This window comes from Phallusia mammillata, chromosome 5 (genome assembly GCF_965637545.1).
Source record: "Phallusia mammillata chromosome 5, kaPhaMamm4.hap1.1, whole genome shotgun sequence".
NCBI classification, from domain to species: domain Eukaryota; kingdom Metazoa; phylum Chordata; class Ascidiacea; order Phlebobranchia; family Ascidiidae; genus Phallusia; species Phallusia mammillata.
In genome coordinates this window covers 20542143-20562260 of record NC_137256.1, presented here as the reverse complement: position 1 = coordinate 20562260, position 20118 = coordinate 20542143, and the positions used below count along the sequence as shown (strand labels likewise).

At 35.7% G+C, this 20118-nt stretch overlaps 3 protein-coding genes across 5 annotated transcripts; 1 reads left to right on the top strand and 2 right to left on the bottom strand.

Annotated features, from left to right (window-relative positions):
• Positions 1-56: 56 nt before the first annotated feature.
• Positions 57-3912, bottom strand: LOC145230385 (uncharacterized). Of its 2 annotated transcripts, none has more exons than XM_080095807.1 (7): positions 3733-3912; positions 3148-3243; positions 2659-2858; positions 1995-2157; positions 1261-1482; positions 1087-1173; positions 57-510 (listed from the first exon to the last, which is right to left on the bottom strand). In XM_080095807.1, the coding sequence occupies exons 1-7, from the start codon at positions 3787-3789 to the stop codon at positions 313-315; spliced, it is 1023 nt and encodes a 340-aa protein (XP_079951933.1). In that variant the 5' UTR covers positions 3790-3912; the 3' UTR covers positions 57-312. The 2 variants fall into 2 exon arrangements, with proteins under 2 accessions (XP_079951933.1, XP_079951932.1); XM_080095806.1 differs by having other exon boundaries at positions 3148-3246; positions 3733-3911.
• Positions 3913-4004: 92 nt separating this feature from the next.
• On the top strand, positions 4005-19982 carry LOC145230393 (uncharacterized). 2 transcript variants are annotated; one of them, XM_080095817.1, is made up of 6 exons: positions 4005-4209; positions 4418-4522; positions 6205-6314; positions 6581-6636; positions 12823-12874; positions 17577-19982. In XM_080095817.1, the coding sequence occupies exons 2-6, from the start codon at positions 4476-4478 to the stop codon at positions 17621-17623; spliced, it is 312 nt and encodes a 103-aa protein (XP_079951943.1). In that variant the 5' UTR covers positions 4005-4209; positions 4418-4475; the 3' UTR covers positions 17624-19982. The 2 variants fall into 2 exon arrangements, 1 of the variants encoding a protein (XP_079951943.1); XR_013860641.1 differs by lacking the exon at positions 6205-6314 and having other exon boundaries at positions 12823-19982.
• Positions 5029-12742, bottom strand: LOC145230384 (gap junction beta-1 protein-like). The gene is made up of 10 exons (XM_080095805.1): positions 12607-12742; positions 12370-12460; positions 12036-12148; positions 9527-9652; positions 8837-8941; positions 8148-8255; positions 7479-7688; positions 7046-7170; positions 6781-6878; positions 5029-6217 (listed from the first exon to the last, which is right to left on the bottom strand). The coding sequence occupies exons 1-10, from the start codon at positions 12637-12639 to the stop codon at positions 6183-6185; spliced, it is 1044 nt and encodes a 347-aa protein (XP_079951931.1). The 5' UTR covers positions 12640-12742; the 3' UTR covers positions 5029-6182.
• Positions 19983-20118: the final 136 nt, after the last annotated feature.

Here is a 20118-nt window from a genome sequence, read left to right as displayed (position 1 = left end):
ATTTACATAAACTTATTAGCTTTGCCTTCCTCATATCAAGGACAGAACACACACAATTTTATCACGACAAATGCTAGTTTAATGGGTTCCTGGATGGAAACATGGGTGCAATAATAGTTCTAAGACCAAAATATCTAATAATTTCACATTGTAAAACATACAACAACTTTCATGATCAATTGATTTCGAAATAAGCTAAATCTCGCAAATAAATATTTTTTTGACAACAAGGCTAATAAATCTGAAGAGCTAAGTGATTTTTTAGCACAACATCATCATGCGGAAATAAACAACAAAATCATTGTTATATGTTCATGCATTAAGATTTGCAGATCTGGTATAGGTTGCATCAATTTGCTTCAGATTTGGTAACAAAGTCATTAACCTCCTTCTGTATTGGGTTGGAACATCTGTTTGCAGTGGGTTGTGCTCAAGATAAACAGTTTCTAGTTTAGAGCACTTTTTGAGTTCGTCCATGTCCGACCAGTCATGAATCTGGTTGTCGTTGGCCTGAAATGACAAACAGAAAAGAATCATCCCACTTGCGGGTTCCGAAACTGGGCTTTTTATTGCAAAGACCCCCATATGCCTACATTTACATTCACAACCAGTATCCTAAATTGAGCTTACTTCGCTTGGTGGAAGAACACATAGCGACACAATCACCAAGCTGGAAATAGCTGTGCAACGTTAAGACGTTATGGGGAGCAAATAAAGTGGAGGGCACAAATAGTGGATCATGATTAAACGCGCTGCATCTACACTGTATTATAAAGCGTTATGTGGCAGGAGCTCGTCAGAAAGTGAGTTTGGCACACTGTGAGTATACCACGACTGGGGTTAAACGCTGGTGGGGCCCTAGAATCTAACCACCCGTGTTAGGAAAGAAGGTGGCTTGCTTAGTTTATTCACATTGAACAATCCATTATGATGTGTTTATAACTGAAATCCAAAAGTCATTGTATGTGATTGAATAGGTAATTTAGTTTATTTAAAAACCTTAGGGTTCAGTATGCCCAATGGTAAAACAAGCTGGAAAACACTAACAAAATTTAAATTAAGTATTGTTACATTTTTTTTACACACCCATAGTTCCTCTAATTCTTGTAGGTGACCAATGTTTTCCAGTTTTGTAATTTTATTTCCTGCGATGTCCAAGGTTTGCAGCTTGACCTAAAAAATCAAAAAGAAACATTCATATTTATCTAATAAGGTGGTACAAAAACTGTGAAAACATATATAAAATGACCATTTACTTACATTTTTCTCCATGCCTTCTAATACAGTGATGCCATTATGACTTAAATACAACTGTTCCAAATTGATTAAGGCTTCAAGACCCTCAATTTTTGTCAGGCGATTGCTCATCAAAGCAAGGATTTTTAGGTTAGTAAGTGAAGAAAGGTTGGAGATTGAGGTGATTTTATTCTTTCCCAAGTACAGTTCTTCTAGATTTGTAAGTGCATCCAGGTTCTCAATGACCTGAAAAAATATATTTGGGTAGTTTTTATCCTTTTTTATTCTGTCATCTATATTACAAGTTGGCTAATGCAAACATACACACATACTGGGATCAGTTCATGCAGACCAGCGATCAAGGCACACTCGTTTAAAAGTCACATGTATTATGAAATTTTTAACAAGGGTCATTTAACACCAGCTGATTTCATAAGGAATTTGTTACAGAGCATTTTAAAAACAACGCAATATGCAGACATAGGTAACACAAAACTAGTGTCATTGAATACAAGCTCCACCCAACCGGGAGCACAATGTTGCAGAAAAACAACCCTATGCTTCTTTCAAAACTGCTAAACAATGCCAGGCCGAAACCAGTTTTCAGCTCAATAAAGTGTATTGATATCCAGTTAAAAAACAGACCCTTTGCTTCTATAGCAGCACACTGTTGTTCATTATTTATACCATTAAAATCAATACATCACTATTTTGACTGTATCAAACAGATATGTAAATCTAGAAGTTAAATGTTTTACCCTTATTCGATTATCTCCAAACTCAATCATAGTGAGGTGGACAAGATGTGAAACATTCTGAATTTTTGTGATCTTGTTTGAGACAAAATACAGTTTTTTCAGCTTCAGTAGTGTGTCTAATCCATCTATGCTTCTTAGCAAATTGAAAGAGAGATCTAGAATTCTAAAAAAGGTTTAAAAATTAAACATGCATTTAACAACATCTTCCTTCCAACCAAACTACCAAATTTAACATTTGTGGTATAGATAAAGGGATAATCAATAAACAAATTCTGCTTAATAATTTATGAAAGGATTGAGTACACAAAAGCTAACACACCACAAGTAATAAAAAACAAATAGAACAGCAACACTGTAAGTCTGTTTTGTCATTTGTAATGTACAGATTTGGACTATGGTTTAATTAGAGGTTTAGCACATTGGTTCTTTTTGCAACCTAAATCCCATCTATACCACTCAATGGTTCAAAGGAGTCAATAGAATATGGTAAAAGGTTTGGTAGAACCTTGTAGGTTTTGGTATGTTTATGAGAGGTATGTGCCATTGTTTTAATGGTTTACACCAAACAAAACCATTGGTTTTCATTTCAAACAGTTTAATTTTAAAAACAGTTTAATTTTAAAAACAGAACTGTTTACCTCTTTACACAAAAACATTAACTTACTCCAGTAATTCGAGTTTGTCCAAGTTTTCAATTTTCTTGAGTTTGTTGTCATAAAAATCAAGGTTTGTAATTGTGCCGGACAAGCCATCAAGTGCTTCAATCTTCTTGATGTAGTTGTTACGAAGGCACAACTCAATCACTTTGGCAAGTCTTTCAAAGCCTTCCAAACTTCCTATTCTGGAATGTTCCAAGTCAACATACTGTAAAACAAACAGTATAGATTCCAATAAGTAACATAATTGATGACATACCTTGACATAAACTTATTTCTTATTATTTACTTGACAATCTACTAGTAGCAAACAAGAAAAAAAACTAAGAACAAAGTTTATTTATAATGTAAACACTGTGCATGCAATACAAATTTACATGGACGAAGCATTTGTATTATATGTTTATTATAGTTCACAATACATCATTTACCATTATACTTTTTTGCATTATACTACTTTTAAGTTTTCAGCATATGCCACAATTACCAAAAATAACCTCAGCTTCAGGATCTAGCATTGTTTGAGGATCAAAATTTGCATCCACATCTTCTTCTTTTTCCTTGCCATTTTCATCATCAGATGTTACATCCACCTGCTGAATAGAAAGAAGATCGCAAATTATTTAATGTGTGCATAAGTTTTGAACAACTATAACTGGTTTCTGAAAAAATTTGCAACTACTGCAGAAGAATTAGAATAGTATTTTGCTTATTTTATTGAACTAGTCATATTGTGTGTCTTTTTGGTAAACACAATTTAGAAGTAAAAGCAATGCTATCCGTATCAATGACTCATTCTGGAATCATGTGTTTTATCAATATACCGTTTGGTTGTGGTTTTAGAATTTAGACAAAAGGGAAAACATAAAAATGTCTGCAGGTGACAAAGAATATGAAGAAAATGAAAGAATTCGTACCAGTCACAGACATTTTTTATGTGTTATAATTTCTTGTTCTAAATCCATCACGTCAAGTTAATGTTGCCCAAAGCATGGCAGAACATGAGTTAAACTAATTTCACCTGGTGAAACAAATCACAGCAGCAAAATTGCCTGAAAATCAAGCCAGAAAACATATTTTACCTCTGATGAAACTGCTGTTGCAGTTGCGGGCGCTTCCTCTGAACCTTCTGTAGACATGACAGTCTTCAAAAAGATTAAATGTATTTATATCCTTCAATACATTTAATCTTTTTCAGTGGTATAAAACCAATTGCATGACCAACGTCTTTCACCGTTTTGCTGTTGTGCCCCTTTCGGTAAATTTTAATCCCTGAATCGTTGTGATTTAAAGAAACATGCCGCCAAAATCTTAAAAAATGCCGTTTGTATTTTTTGTGATTTGGATTTTGAGGCAAAAGATGGATTTCTGGTTTGTGTTTTAGGCGAATAATGTTTGTTTCCTTTAAGTTGTTTAGTAGTTCTTTATTGAAGTCTTGCTGCGTGTTCGAGCCGGGAACACACATAGTTGTTTCACAATGCACGAGGAATACGTTTTTGTCAAAAGTATTTTTTTGATTGACGCAAGGGACGGCGTTTATGATTGTTGACATATTTCAGGTGAAATTAAGGCGAGGAGAAAGTTTTGTGTGAAAATACTTTTAGGTTTACATTTGATTCATAGCTTTCAATATATGTTTTGATTTCCAACTTTTTTGGAGCAAATTAAAAAGATTACTGTTTTTGAACAACATAACATATTGATTTTAGTGCAAAATAATGGTGGCAGTATTTAAATACCAAAATCTAATTATAAAATTGGTATTAGGTATCAATGTGCAAGACCTGATCACTTCAAAGAAAAAGATTATAGCAAACGAACCAAGATGATCTTATCAAGCCTTTCATGCTGGATGCTCATCTTAGCAAGCAAGTAAGTTTCTGGGAATTTTCATTAGAGGTAAATGTTAGGATGTATTGGCAAAAAGACTTTAGGTTTTAAATGTTTTCCCTGCATTTGTGTTCTGCTTCTGTAAGCATCAAATTTATATGACTTGTTTAGGTCTGTATTGCCACAATGTCTTAAAAATGTGCTATTATTTTTGGGATAATCACCTGCAAACCTGGTAACTGAACTGGACCAAATTTACCCTTTTTGTTTTTTATGGACATGATATGACACAAATCAAGTAAATACATAACTTGTACATGATAACAAGGTATAAAACAGGACAACCATACTCTGGAGTAAACACACAGCCATTTGCCATTCAATGTGATAACAATGATATTGTGAACACAATGTTATTGTCAGAACTTATTTTCTGTAAGGTAATTATTTTGCTGTCCTTAAAGTCAATACACATTGTCGGTGATTAAACTTTTGCTTGCAGCCCATTGGTAATCTCAAGCACAAGCACACAAAATGAAAGCAACCAAAATGATTACAACTTTGTATTAAATGCAGAGAAACTTTTGTTTGAAGAAAAAACTACAAAAAAGTATCTGTAAAGAGCAATGTTTTAACAACAACTTAAAGGAGTAGTTACCACTGAGCTGAAAATTTTTAAAACAGCAAATAGTTAAATTAGTAATATTTTATATTTACAAAACTTCTAAATTTAACAAACATGTTTTTCAAAGAATTGTTTTGTTTAACATATGAAAAAACTCTCGGATGAAAAGCACAAAGACCTTTAATGCACACATCTAGTTTTGAGAACCTAAAACAAGTGGCGTCACTATTTAGCATAAACTGTATTTCAGCATTTTAATTTACAGAGTTAAGAACCAAATTTAATTTACATGCCACCAACAACGTTCAAAAATTTTGATATGCTGAACACCAAAATATAATGTGCGCTTTTTAAGTATACAACCAAATAGCTGCAAATTTAGGGACTTACAAACATTTAAATAATAATTTATTGGAAATTTTTGTTACAGCACAAATGCGTATTTTACAATGGAAATTTGAATAACGAATAGATTCACAGATGCTATGAAATGAAAGTAGCCAAATTTGTAGCAATTGCCAGTTGTGTTTAAACTCTATTCGAATTTGATCACAAAACCAATTTTTTGCATGGCCTCACTGTTGACCTTAATGTCCATGGGATATAAATGGCACACAAAGTGATAACATTTTTGGCACAACAACCATTGTGGCAAAGCATTTTAGTAACTGTATATGGCATATAAATTGCTAATTTGACTTCAATGCTGACACAGACTAGTTTTTCTAGCCTTTTAACTTCGTCATTAGTTAAGATGCAAATTATAAGCATTAGGTGCAGATGCGGTATGGCACTGAACAAGACAATTTTATTATTAAATTGTTTAACCGTTTGTGGAAATTCGTGCTTAACCGTTTTTAGTATTATATGATTCTCCATTTCTTACAGGGTTGTTTCACATGTTGCTCTTGTTCAAAAACGTTCTAAAAAACACTTGTGCGAAAAAAGGACAAATTTGCTACATTTTGGCAATGACGAGGAAAAAAGGAAATAAACGTGTATGAACACGATTGCACAATTAAATTTATACCAGAAAAGAATTTATACCAGCTTGTAGCAAGTAAATATTCATCTTGGTTAAGGCTTGGTTTCTGTGTAGGCAATGGATCGACCTGCACGAAAAAGAAAGAATTTATTACTGCTTTTGGCTTTGTTTTTGGCTCCCATGCTGGATTTACAGCCTTATACTGGGAAGGTTGCGAACTGCAGGTTTTTTATTAGGTGTCTTGTCTTTTTTAAGCCAACAAAATCATAAACCAGGTCTTTTTTTGCTGCAGCTAACAAGTAGTATCTATTTTACTTACTAAGATAAAAAATAATTTTCCCACTCCTCCAAGCATGTGTTGAGTTGAGTTTACCACAAAAATTAACTGCAAAACACGTTTGGGCCATGTATTGCTCTCCTAGAGATATTTGTTTGTTACATTTATTGCTTGACAGGAGCATTTGGTAAATTTTTGTTTGTTTCATTGTAGAAACTTTGGAGACCTTTTTGATGAGTGAGATGCAATCAACTCGAAAGAGCTTGTGGGTAAGTCTTTTATGTTATCAAAAGCAAAAAAAAAAACATTCCCATAAATCTTTAACAGTTTGACTGGTAGAAACATGCAAGTTATAATGTATCGGTATGTTTGTGAGTGTTTGTGTGTTTGTTAGTTTATGTTAAGTCACTTACGATTAACTACACTTTCGCCAGCTGTGGACGCTGTGTCATTTCCCCAGTTCATTTCAGGAGGCGGGTTGCGGTAGATATAAACGGTCTGAGGTGCTTTCCTGCGTTGCGAAAGAAATCAAAATAATTATAGCTTGATTTACATGCCAAACGTCTAGTCTCAATGACGTCGTTTTACTCTGTCACAACAGTTACGTCTGATGCCATATTACCATAAGGTCACCTTGCTTTTGTCAAAATTTAAATGTTTCTGTAATCTTTTTCTTACTTTGGTCTGTTGTGGTAGGCTTTTCTTAGCATGTATTTGATCGGCATGTACAGCAGCTCCAGCACACAAAGCAGGAGGCAGACGAAACTGAGAATGTTCATGTAACGCAGGAAAACGGTTTTCTCCTAAAAATCCATAAAAAAAGCATCATTAAAGTTTCAACAAAAAAGAGACAACACAAAAACGTTTTTAAGCATTTTCATACAATATGTGGTTTTATACGGTTTTCAGATAAAATTGAAACCGTTATAAACCACATTGCTTATTAAACGTTACTAACACGGACAAAAACGTCTTTTGAAACTTTGGAAATGTTTAAGCAATTTGCTTGTTTTTCTCTACTTAATATGAGCCAAATAGAGCAGATTAAAAAAATATAGAAATGACATATGAACACACAAACGACCATATACAGTAGCACTAAAAGACTTACATAAGGTCTTGATGGAAAACACGTGACAACTGCATTTTCCCAGCCAAGGGCTCCACTTGTTGCACAAGCAGTACGAAAGTCGGCTCCATCGTCAGTACAGGTGTAAGTTGGTGGGACTCGGTTCATTAGGACGTGGTCAACAAAACTGTCGTCACACTTAGGGATTGTTTCGTGATCAGCCAAAGCGTTTTCATATTTGCAACGCGGGTCCTGAATACAAGGTGTAAAATTGACATGTGTGTTCCGGTTTTTCGCTGTATTTGGAGCAGTGCTAATCGACCAATGTGGTACCGCTCAAGTCGGTGTGTGAAAGGTTATATGGCAAAAAAATTTGAGCTTTAGGGGCATTTACTTTGGCTTTTTCTCGACTTTTTGTGTGATAGAGTTGACTCATTGCTCAATGAACTCGCTGCTTTAGTGAAACTTGACTCAAATTAGTTTTGCAGCGTTTATTGGACTCAAATACGTTGTAACCAGTGGTAGAATTCAGGCGGTTCGCGCCGGTTCTACAGAACCGTCTCACGATATTTTATGAGTTTAGCGAACCGGTTGGCATTACTGGTAACTGTCAACTATTTTTAATTGGGTTATTTTTTTGAAGCATCTTCTCGCAACGGAAATTTCTAGAGTTGACAAGAAGTATAAATATATGGAAATCAAATACGTTACCTCAATGTAGTACAGCGTGTAACTAAAATATATGAAGACCGCTTCCAGAGCCAACTTCATTACTGTGCTGATAAAGTAAGCCACGTAGATCTTGTTGGTTACTTGCACCTGTAAAGTAAAAACAATATGTTGAACCAAAAATGTAATAACCAATGCAATTTATTTACATTTTAGTTAAAGTTTAAGCGTTAAGTAGTCGAGCTGGTATTTCACGAGTTGGCTTGCCTCCTATTTTTTTGTACTTTAACACAAAGTTTTGCTCCAAAATAGCAGTGCTTTAGTTGTTTAGAGGACTGGATTGGGTCTGTGGACTAGCAAGTGCGTCGAATGATTATTTGTCATATTTTTATTGATTTTAAATTAATTAGCTTTTATACAAGTGGTAGTTAAAGCAGTCCAAATTTTTTCCACTTCTTATACTCTTATTTTATTGTAAAAAGCGTTTAACCCATTTTTGAAAGTTACAAAGCTTTTTTAAACCACCAACAGGATTGTGACACTTCTATTTGTTACATAACTGGATTGTTTTTGGACTCCTCAGCATTAAACGGTTTATCTTCGTGACATACACTCGTGGTGGTATGCAAACGACCAAGCTTGCACGTCGCAACTGACAAATCAATTTTTTAGTTGCTGACAACGAGCTGGGATAATCGTTTTGGCCGCCATAAACACATTATGGGGAATACCTCTTTGATTGATCCGCCGGAATAGACCTTCTTTGTCTTCACTTTGCCAACTGCCTTCTTTTTTCGCGAGATCTTTTTTAGCTCACGTTCTTTGCCGTCGATTTCCTGCACGCAAAGAGTCGATTAAATCGCGACAAAACTGACGCGACCTTCAGGAATGTCACATGAAAACCAAAGGTCATGTCTTGTCTGTGGTTTAAAATGTATTTTTTTTTGTATTTTTCGACAATCAGGCGGCAGTCCAAGAATTGAATTGTGCTGATAAAATGCAGTTCCTGTTTACATCTTGTAAAAATTTGTTTCTAATTGCTGTTTCTTTTCGGACAGAAATCCTACACACTTGTATACAGCTGCTTGGGGCAGTTCAAGTTCAATTTACCACTGGTTGAATTTTCTAGTACAGGGCTTCATCATCTTAACTTCGCGCCCCCGCTCAAACCAGTTTCGCCCACAACGTATATGTATTTATATCACTAAGTGCGTTAACGCAAACAGTTCAAAAAGAGGTTAGACGTGTTCGTCACCGCCAAAGCTGATGAGTTATATTCTGGCAATCTAGTGTAGGCTACAATTATTTTGAATTTGATCTTGAAAACTTTTATCTTTGTCCAATGACTTTGTCAGTCATTTCTATTATACCCTACTAAATGTAATACTACAGAACAGAATCGAATCAATTTTTGCACCTACCGTAACTTTCTGGTTGTCTGGGTCAAAACCGATGGCTTTTTCGAGCTCGTTGATTTTTTCAATCTCCGACGAAATGTAAAGTGAAAAGAAATGGAACAGAACGGTCGGAAATGTCACCGCCAAAAGCTATTAACAAATTGTTTGGGGTCAATTTTCAAAAAACAAACAAACAATTGGCGTTACATTGAGCTTAGTTTGTGTCTTCGTGTACCTTTGTATTGTCTGAATTTTGATAAAAACGGTACAGAATAGTATAAAGCACTACGATAGTTACACGGGGGCAGAAAACGGGTTATTTGTGTACTTTGTAGCAATGATTTGAGTCGAGCAATGAACTGGATACCTAACAGCAATTGCGTGTAATATTATAACAAAGTTGGTGATGTAAATACTAACTGGCGCTTGTAAACAACCACGTGCAATGATGAATCACCGAACAAGGCTAAGGGCAAATTAAAACTTGTTGTCTGTTGGTAATGTATCATGCCGCTTTGTCCAATGCAAGAACAGCACTTGCTTTAAACTGACTGGATGCGTATATTTTGTTGCTTGTTTGTTTAAACCACGTTGCATACGTGCTTGCACTTAAGTAGAACGATTAGAAAATCGTTTGGAATTCCATATATGCAGTACTCTTTAGTGCGATATGTGTAAACTGTTCTTTAAAATCCATGACGAAATATGAATTTTGTCAAAAAATGCTCAAGCAAACAAATTTTCAAAGTTTGTTTTATATAACTTATTATCATTAATAGACAATTTTGGACTGAAATTTACTACTTCAAAACTGTTTATTTAACTGAATTGATAAATGGGACTGCAATGGTTCTTTTTTTCTCAAGAAAAGTGTCCACTGCATTCACACACAGTTACTTCATATGTCTTAGTAATAACTACGGCGCCTTGGTTCGCAAAATGCCGCTTGTGAATTTTTATCCTATAATGCTGCAGGGCGTATAACCCACGGTTTTCACATACAGCTTTGATCAGTTTTCATGAAACTATTTCGAAGTAGGCGGGAAAATTGCTGGCTTCGTAAGACCTAATGCCCTTAAGGACGACGCATGTGTTCGGTTTGAGTGGCAAAATAGGGGCTAGGCCAGGCGTACTTCCCTTTACCATTAGTAGAGACAGCAGATTTTCAAGCGGTCACAATGATATCGCGTCTTGGGGGATTTCGAATGATGCAACACAATGTCATTTGTTGAGTCATTAAACCATTCGCTGCTAAAAGTGAACCGGTTGAGCTGTGTCATTTCAGCCTTACTGCACGATATGTTGTCGCATTTTCAACGGTTTAATCGACATATAACGACTATGAAAGGACACTGATGCCAACAAACGACATTTTGTCATGTTTTGCAAGTGGGCTTTAACTTATTTCCACACAGAACAAGTGATGTTGGTACAGAGATACATTTGTCCAAACCAAGGAACAACGTTTTTAGCCTGAAAACAGTAAATATGAAGTGTTAAAAGTCACTGAAATCGTTTATGACAAAATGTTTAGCTTTTTATGTCATTATGATCTTGTTCAAAGCGAACGTTTCAACCCAGTTTAATAGTACGTTTAATCAATTAATTACTCTAAAATATACGTCGGTTCTCCCACTAACTGTTATTAAAACTGGTGTATTGTTTCCGACAGTTGAGAACTAACTGTTATTGAAACTGGTGTATTGTTTCCGACAGTTGAGAACTAACTGTTATTGAAACTGGTGTATTGTTTTCGACAGTTGGAAATAGAATAAAAAATCCGGGTAATTATGCCAGGTCCCTGCTGTGCACATGTTCCATGTATTTTGGACTTACGCTTCATACGAAAGTTAAATTGGTCGAGCCAAAATACAGCGTTTTTGTGTACCATGACTCATTTATTTGGTAAAGTTTTTGGCGTAATAAATAGTCTTAGTACGACTGTATATATATGACCAAGCCGTGACTAATATACGCAATGAGTCAGACATGGGTAAGACTTATAATCAAAACGAGAACGGCTGCGCAGAACGCAATTTACGGCTAATGAAAGTAAGGCCGTTACATGCTAGAAAAGTCGTCACAATTGTTAAGCACTTAAAACGCATAAGTCGCCACAAGAAAGTTTTTTTTTTAACTGGGCTTCAGCTTGCAAGAAGTCGTTTTCTCGAAGATTAATCATTATGATCACAGGAAGACTCAAATGTCATGCCAAAACGCACAGACATTTCTAATTCTTAAAAGTACATGTCATCACGATTTCGTGGCACGTTATATTAAAGCTTGGCACCCAATCCATTAGGAGATACATAAGAAATATTAAACCTTTGTGTATTCGTACTCTTAAACTTCTAAAGTATATTTTTTAGGTTGCATAGTTCGAAACAACGCTTTCTTGGTCACAAGATTTGATTAAGCAGTCCATAAACCAAATGAAAGTTTTTAAATGTTATTTTTTCTAACAAAAGGCCAGCCATGGTTGCCTTTAGCACTAAACACGCTCTCTAAGTTAACAACATGTGATATAACGCACCTGAAAGCCCCAAAATCGTAGGTGAGACATCTTGGCAAACTGGTTGTAGCAAATTGTACCGCAGTAATCATGCTTGTGGTCGCATTTGAAGGAGGACTGTTCATCCCCGTATACTGTAAGAAACAGTTATAGATGTTAACTTCAAACCGAGCGACCTCTTTAAGCAAAAATCAGATACGCCTATGCGCAAATTAGTTTTGACTGTTGTTTTACTTTACGGCAACCAAAAAACACGAAATTACATTGTTATGGACAAAAAACTTGGTGGTAAGGTTAAAGAGCAACCGTTGCACCTAAAATGGACACGTTGCTTTCATAGAAAAACGTAACGTACCTGCTCCTCCTAGGGTGACGACCACAATGAGACGAAAGACAAAAACCAGAATGTACCACAACTGACCAAAGAATGTACTGAACTTGGTCACCTAAAAATATATATATTTGTTGTAGTATTATATTGCGTCTGTTTGCGAGACTGGCGTATCGGGTTATTTAAGTTCTCAATTTTTTAGTATGCTTTAAATCACAATAAAAGGTTGTGGACCTGAAAATACAATGCCAGATATTGTACCTGTTCGGTTATTTTGTCCAAAATACTCCACATTTTTACGTGCTTTGCGTTGCTTTGTTACTTTTCCTTGTTTTGTGGTGCCTTTCTCAGCAAGATATAGTAAAAGTTTTCAACCAATTAACAGATCAATTTTTGTGCATCTAGATGTAAAAACATAAATATTACAAATTAAAGTATAGGTTGTACGATTTATATTCAAGTATCTTTTTTTCTTAGAAAAATGAACACCAAAAGCTTTCTGATCAGATTTGTCAACATATTCCGATTTGTAAGTATCGATTCGTCTTTAAAAGTAGCAAACGAAGGTGTCTACAGGTTCTGCTGTAAACTCGTAAGCTTTACGTTTTACATTGTAACCTAGACTCTAATCTGACGTAGCATACAAGTGGTTTTTGTGCTTTGGGCAAAACAGGTATCGTTTCCTGGTAACAGAGCCACCGCAAAATGTAGCGCAAAGTTACAAGCACTGTAAGATATGAGCTAAACAAAGACTCAACTGATGTCCATCTTGTACATTGTACATGCACGCCTCAATTTGAAACCTTAGTATTTCCGAACATGCCAATGTAAATGCGTTACTTGCAATGTCTTATTTGCATACAAAAACAGAGTCCGCAGTGTTGTTGGGGGCTTGAAAGACGTTTGAACGTGTATGCTTCACTTTATAACGATAGATTATATGTAAACAATATTGCAAACGATTTAGTTTGCAATTTGGCGTCGATACACAACATTGCAACATACGGAATTTTCTCGTAAAACATATGATCCTGTTTATTGCACTTTTGACAATAATTTTACGCCGAACGGAAAGTTGATACACATAAACTAGATGCTACATGCCTTTACTCTCAGAAACAAAACCCTCGACCTTGTTTAGCATAAAAAGTTCAAAACAACGATTATTTTCTTGGGAAAAAATCGTGGCTCCGACTAACGTATAATTACAACGGCTTAAAGCAGAGGTCCTACACTCCAAGCCATCTTTTAACCCACTTCAAAATGCTGCCATAGGCTATTGTTTACGAATAAGAATCTTCGATAATACCTTGCTACATTTCCATATTTCGTGTACTTTGACATTTTGATAAAACTGTATGACTAAAAGCTTAAAACGAAACGGTGTAAACGTATCCGAAAATTAGGCTTTCAACAGACATCCTACGTCTAAGCATCTTGACATTGTCAGGACCTCAGGCTCTTGTACTAGCTGTTAGCCCGTAAGCTATTTTGAAGCTTAAACGGCAATTACCTGCCGCGAGACGTCCGAAGGTTGAAAACGTCTTTGTCAAGATTCATAAACAACTCCTGACCAGCTTATAGTCCACCTGTTTGGATATAACCCGTTTAATCGCTTTTGTGAAGTCCAAAGGCGCTTATAACGGAGCGCGGTTGACTTGAACAAAACATGTTTTGTGCGGGATGTTTGTTAAAGTTTTAGGTGCAATTTTTTTCGAAATATTGGACCACTGGTTAAACGCTATATTGTTCATATTTGACCCCTTACCTGTCATATTTTTACAAAACTTAACAGATTGCTTTATAGGACACTAACTATAGAGCTATATTTGGTCCAGGTACTGTTAAAAGTACCTTTTGTGACTTGGCAAAATGTTAAATCTGGGAAATAACAACCATATATAATCCTGCAATAAAGGTATTTTTTCTTTCCAAATACAAAGTATAGGAGGTAAATGTTGCAATTCCTGTTCTGACTTGCGAAATTGTCCAAAACTTCTTTTGACTTGGGTCTTCTTTCTTTTCTGAAGCATAATATACTGAACATATTTTTCTCTGAACTGTTGTTCTTCGGTTATTCCGGTTAATGTGCCGCATGCATGTACCGCAACAACCGGCCTTGCCGGTTTCAACACATTTTTTCGCGGGTAGTCACCACAAACTTTAAACCACCAAAACCAAACGACCAAATTTCTAACCCACAGTCATACCGGTGCTCAAAAATGCCCATCTTCTAAACAAGACAATATTTTTTACGGTATGGCAAACGCCAAGTTGCTAAAATCCAATTAAAAGTTACGCTTTCGGATTGAACGTTTATACATAGTTTTTTATGCGTAACAAAACACTGATTTCGAGCTAATTTAATTAGTAATAAAAACCCTAAAAAATAATCTTTTTTACGCCCGTTTTCTTAATAAAATATTTCAACTTTTCGCATAGCATTTTTCGTAACTGCGACGACATTAAAGTAAGAAAGATTTCACCTAACAATGAATTTAATAATAAACTGAATGTGTTTTATGTTAGTTTTCTCCGTTTCACGGTGACCCTGCATCCTAGCTCGCAAACGCTCCATCTTAGGAAAAACTAACCGTGCCCGAGGCTTCGAAAATGCATACGTGAAATGACCTCCATACACCGTGGCACGAGAATTTTGCCATTCAGCGCTCTTTGTGACGTCATAGCCTGCCGAGTCACGCATTACCTAATAACGTTTGTGACGTCACAGGAAGGGGAGGGTTCGTTGGTGGCCATTAAATGCACTTCTAGAACGATTTGTGGGTTTACGCGCTTTTTTTGGTCTGGCAGGATTTGACTAATGTGTTTCCTAATAAACGGCGAAAATTTCAATACAACGAATATTTTTAAAATTCGCAAAACATGCTTGTGTTATTTTTGTGCGAAGGGTTTTTCACTACTGTTGTCGTACATTGCTTTCTAACGTAAAACACATGAGTTTGTCTATTCTGCCAATCAACCTGATTAAAACCATATATTTCTAAGCGATTTCTGATTTCTAAAAGCAAACGTTTTGAGATTTACGGTGGTTATTGTAATTTGCAGTCTCAATGATTATTTTGAAATACCCTTATTGTGGACTAATCATGTCTCATTATCCAGTTTGGATAAACCAAATGGTACAATTCTGCAATATTTGTGGATATAGAATAGAAAAATCTATCAACTTAAACTGATTTAAAGCATTCGTAATGCCATATACTACAACTTTTTTTAACTTACATTTGATTTTTCTCCAGCCCTTCTATCAGCCTTTCCGAAAATTTTCGAACTATAAAAGTTCTCTACGTTCTCGAAAACAACTTATATATTAAGCTCATCAGGTCAAATTATACGTTGAAAGAACAGTGACAATTATTCTTGACAATTTATAATCTCAAAAGGGCATTTCTCCCTTCCTCTAGTTTATGACGTTAACAAAGTAGTTTCTCAGTAAATTGGTGGCCATCTGTATCAGGCGAAGTATTAAAATATCTTTCTTTCCCAACTCTATAGCTGACTCTTAGTTGATATACTTTGATCTGAAATTTATACCAGCTTTTCCATTTGTCACACTAAATCCCGACTGACTTGTTGATATCCATCATTGTTTCACAACAAAGAAAAATCGAAAAACTTACCAATCACGCTGTATATATGACACAACATGTGGTAACGCCCCCTAGCCCACCCACATCTACGTCAAAGCATGGGGAAATCACCGAAATCGTGACCCACTTGATGCTTTCAAAACAGGAAGCCTGATTTTGCACAACGTTGCGTCATTGTAACCCGTTCGTGGGTTGAAGAATCTTTCGATTTCTATTTGTTACCATTTTTCTTTCAGTTTTAACCATACTTCTACAGGGTGGGCATCTTTCTGCATTTGTTGCTTATAATCAAGAAAGCACTTGATTTATGCACATAACAAGGCTGTTGGTCGACGTTTCTAAACCTATTGGCATCTCCCACAACACTTTCAAATTGTAGCCATTTTTCCTCGTGATTTACGGCAGGCATGAATCTACGCTTTTATTGATGAGTTGAGATCACAACTTTTCAAGGAGCATAAACCATAGAAGGTTAAAAACCACTGATCTAGGTTTTGTAGCAACTATTGCATGCGCAGTCACCCTGCTTGCTCGGTTATTTGCTGTTCTTGTAAAAAGCCCCTCTTACACAGATGACGCAGCAATTTTAGCAACATGGATTGGTATGTTGTTTAAGCATAACCAGATTTAGTGAGATGTAAAAATAAGAATTCGGAGCCACAAACTTTTTAGATTCAAGTTCTATCTCATGTGTATACATTAGAAAACAACGCAAGGTTTCAACTCTATACATCCGAATCAAGAGTTATTTTGGGCTATGTTTTTAAAAAACCGACAGGTCCGGGCCTGTACTTTCGGATTCCGACCCTGATTTAAGCCTGCTCGAAACTCTAAACCGAACCGTAGTAAACATGAAACTGGACGTCAGTTTCGTTAAAAAATTACTCTATCGTTACAGTTGCCGTTGCTTGTACATGGCATGTGACGGTTTACGAAAGTAAATTGGCACAGTCCTCGCTTGTAACTAAATATATACTTTATAAAGTCACAGCAATATTGGGTCGTCTAATATAATTAACATGTAATTATTTGGCAGGTATAAAAATGATACAAAACTATTCGGCTACACTGATTGCAATATTTCGGCATTTTATTAACCGAAAAAACAAACAAACTAAAACTAAGATAAATATATCCATCTGCATGGAGGTTTAAGGGCTGATCCAAGTATAAATTTATTATTCTTAGCTGATCTATATTCTATATAGTCGAACTAGCGATCTCTTACTACGAAGCTGGCATGTGCAGCATTCGGTACAACGAATTTAATAGGCCTATCGTATTATTATAATGGTAAAACTATTCGCTATTACTTTTGCAACATTTCGGATTTAACGGAAAGACACATAAACTAAAACTAGATATACTTCTTCGGTGCCTTTGTGGACAATATGTTTTTTGTCCAAACACACCCTCTTCATATAAACTCATTACATTTCCAGACCACTACATAAAAATTTACCCGATGCTTCTTGGACTTACTTAGTTTAACAGTTTATCAAATGAATATGTTTTTTACAAGACCGTTTAGAAACCGAACTTGATTCAATGGTCGGGTATTCATTTGTACGCTTCTATTTAGAGAACTGTTTAAAATTTAGAAATTTATAAAATCCTTAGCACCAACCTCGAATCCTAAGTTTGAAACCACCGCTGGAAGAAGATGACAATACTGGCGTTACTTAAAGGAAACAGACCTAAGAAAACAGGCATCGAAACTAGACAAAAACTGAAGAGTTATCGATGTTTGTAGATGCGTTACACGATGATCTAAATTTGAAATTACCAGCGCGTTTTGTTTATGGACACACGAAAATCATGCGTATTATATATATGACACACAAAATTTCGTTAAGTCTATAGTATAGGCCAGTGCTTGTCAACCTTTTTTGAAATGGTACACCCTGTTAAGGTTTACTCAAAACTTGTACACCCCAGTCAAAAATTTATTCATTCTACATGAATAAGATGGACACGATAATTATCCATTATCATTTATTTCAGTGATTTTCAACCGGTGTTCCGCGGAACACTAGTGTTCCGTGAAAGATCGTCAGGTGTTCCGCGAGAAATTTGCTGGTTTGAGTATAGGATTCTAATGTTTTAGGCTTCTGTGCTTTGACTAGCGTTTTATGTCGAACACCGGTCGAAAAGGTCACTGGTCGTGATGTGCAATTTAGCGGTTACCGCGATTTAGCGTTGTAGTGTCCCCCCTAGTTGTTTCGTTGCATCAAAATTTCGTTTGGTGTTCCGCATAATTATTTTAATGCATTAAGTGTTGCGTTGCTTAAAAAAGGTTGAAAAACACTGATTTATTTTATGGCAAGTAGCTCAGTGAAAACTGTAACTTGTAATTGACTTTGTTTTAAACACTGTATTAAACATTAAACACTCAAGTCAGTCGGTTCTGAAACATAAACCTGCTTATTGTTATACCTGGTGATAAGTGTACTGTACTAGTGTTTAGTACACCCCATCAAAGTGGTACACCTTATAAAAAGTTTGGTACATCCTGAGGTGTACGATACACCCGGTTGGAAAGCACTGGTATAGGCTATTTACGGTTTTCGTTATCTTTTTTCAAAACTTACGTCGACTAAACAGATGAAAAAAAAACCTTCTAAGCTTAACATTTATGAGTACATTAAACACATAATTGACGAGAGTTTGTACACATTACAGCTTTCCAATACAGCAACAAACTTGACTTCTTGTTTCCTGCAAGTTGACACCGAGTTTATCTGTACAGTCGTCCTCTGCAGCAATGCATTTTGTAGGCCATACAAGCTTACTTCTTGGCCGGATATAACCTTGGGTTGTCTCTTTCAAAACTCTTCCTCCATACAGTAGATTTCTATTCATAAATCCTGAGCACGATTTCCCATCTAGCATCTTTGCAGCTACTGCAATGCCAAGGAATGCAAAAGCTTGGCTACACAATTCAGTTTAACGTTACACTGAAAAATAACAACACACAAGTTTTGCCTAATTTACCAAATTTCGAAATACTGATTTAAACCAAAGCATACATGTATTGTTCTGCAAAAAGAAAAATACACAATCACTTCAGCAGTTTAACAGTCAAGTTTTTAACTGTTAAAAGGGTCACACCATTTACGTTTGTAATGTTAATTTGATCCAATATACTAATGAATTAACTTAAGTGGTACATGCTTTTGCAATTTGACGTTCTACCTGTGGGACTATTGTTGTCTATGCCAGTGCTTGTCAACCTTTGTTGAAATGGTAGACTCTTTTAACGTTTACTCAAACATTTTACACCCTCCAAAACTGTAACTTGTGATTAACTTTTTAATGCGAAAAGAATCATGACAAACAATAGAAATATTAAATTATGACGTCACAAATGTATTATTAATCCGCTAGCTGCGCACACTTGAGACACAGGTGCACCATGTTCTAAAACACAAACCTGGCTGTAACGATACTGGGTCGTAGGTGTTTTGTATGTGGCACACCCCAGTAAACTCCATCAAAGTCGTACACCCTTGAAAAATTATGGTACACCCTGGGGTGTACGATACACCCGGTTGAAAAGCACTTGTCTATGCTATGAGTTACACTGTTACAGCACAGATTCTTGTGCAAGATATAAACCATTTGACACCTTTCTTTAAAAAGCGACCTGAAGGATTTATTACAATTGTTGATTTTTTTTTCATCGGGTTTGAAACGTTGGATTTTGTTTTATGTTTTATTACAGTCTGAATGAGTTGTTGAGCATTTTTGATCTTTGATATTTGTTAAAATGCAAATCAAGTCTATGTGTTTTTAAATTTGTGATCACATATATTTGTCATAGCTACAGTGTTTTCCGTACAAGTTTAAAAGAACAATCGTTTCTTTACCATATTTAGTGTGATCCGAGTGGTCAAATGGGCTTTGAGTCTCGTGGGACTGAAAGTTGTCAACACGTGAGCTTGACGTCCCGCGAGAAACAGTTGCAAACAACTTTTTTGCAATCCGCACCATCTGTTGTGAAATAAAAACATCAAGACTGGCCAATGTTTTTTATCTTTCGTGCGTTTCTTATCTTTTATTGCGTGTTCACAGTCGGTTAGTCTGCTAGGCTTTCAGTTGAGGAATGATCGTGAAAGACATATTAACCTTTTCTAGTTTTTAATCCCCGTTTAATGCCCTT

Bases quoted from the DNA above. Each gene is read 5' to 3' on its own strand.
- LOC145230385 (XM_080095806.1), bottom strand. From the start codon at position 3,789: ATGTCTACAGAAGGTTCAGAGGAAGCGCCCGCAACTGCAACAGCAGTT. The intron at 3,247-3,732 runs GTAAAATATGTT...CTTTCTATTCAG, and splicing joins CAACAGCAGTTTCATCAGAG to CAGGTGGATGTAACATCTGA. The intron at 2,158-2,658 runs GTAAGTTAATGT...AACCTTTTTTAG, and splicing joins GACAAACTCGAATTACTGGA to AATTCTAGATCTCTCTTTCA.
- LOC145230393 (XM_080095817.1), top strand. From the start codon at position 4,476: ATGATCTTATCAAGCCTTTCATGCTGGATGCTCATCTTAGCAAGCAA. The intron at 4,523-6,204 runs GTAAGTTTCTGG...GTTTCTGTGTAG, and splicing joins ATGCTCATCTTAGCAAGCAA to GCAATGGATCGACCTGCACG. The intron at 6,315-6,580 runs GTTTTTTATTAG...GTTTCATTGTAG, and splicing joins GGGAAGGTTGCGAACTGCAG to AAACTTTGGAGACCTTTTTG.
- LOC145230384 (XM_080095805.1), bottom strand. From the start codon at position 12,639: ATGTGGAGTATTTTGGACAAAATAACCGAACAG. The intron at 8,256-8,836 runs GTATTCCCCATA...TTTACTTTACAG, and splicing joins CCGGCGGATCAATCAAAGAG to GTGCAAGTAACCAACAAGAT. The intron at 7,689-8,147 runs GTAACGTATTTG...CCTTGTATTCAG, and splicing joins ACACGCTGTACTACATTGAG to GACCCGCGTTGCAAATATGA.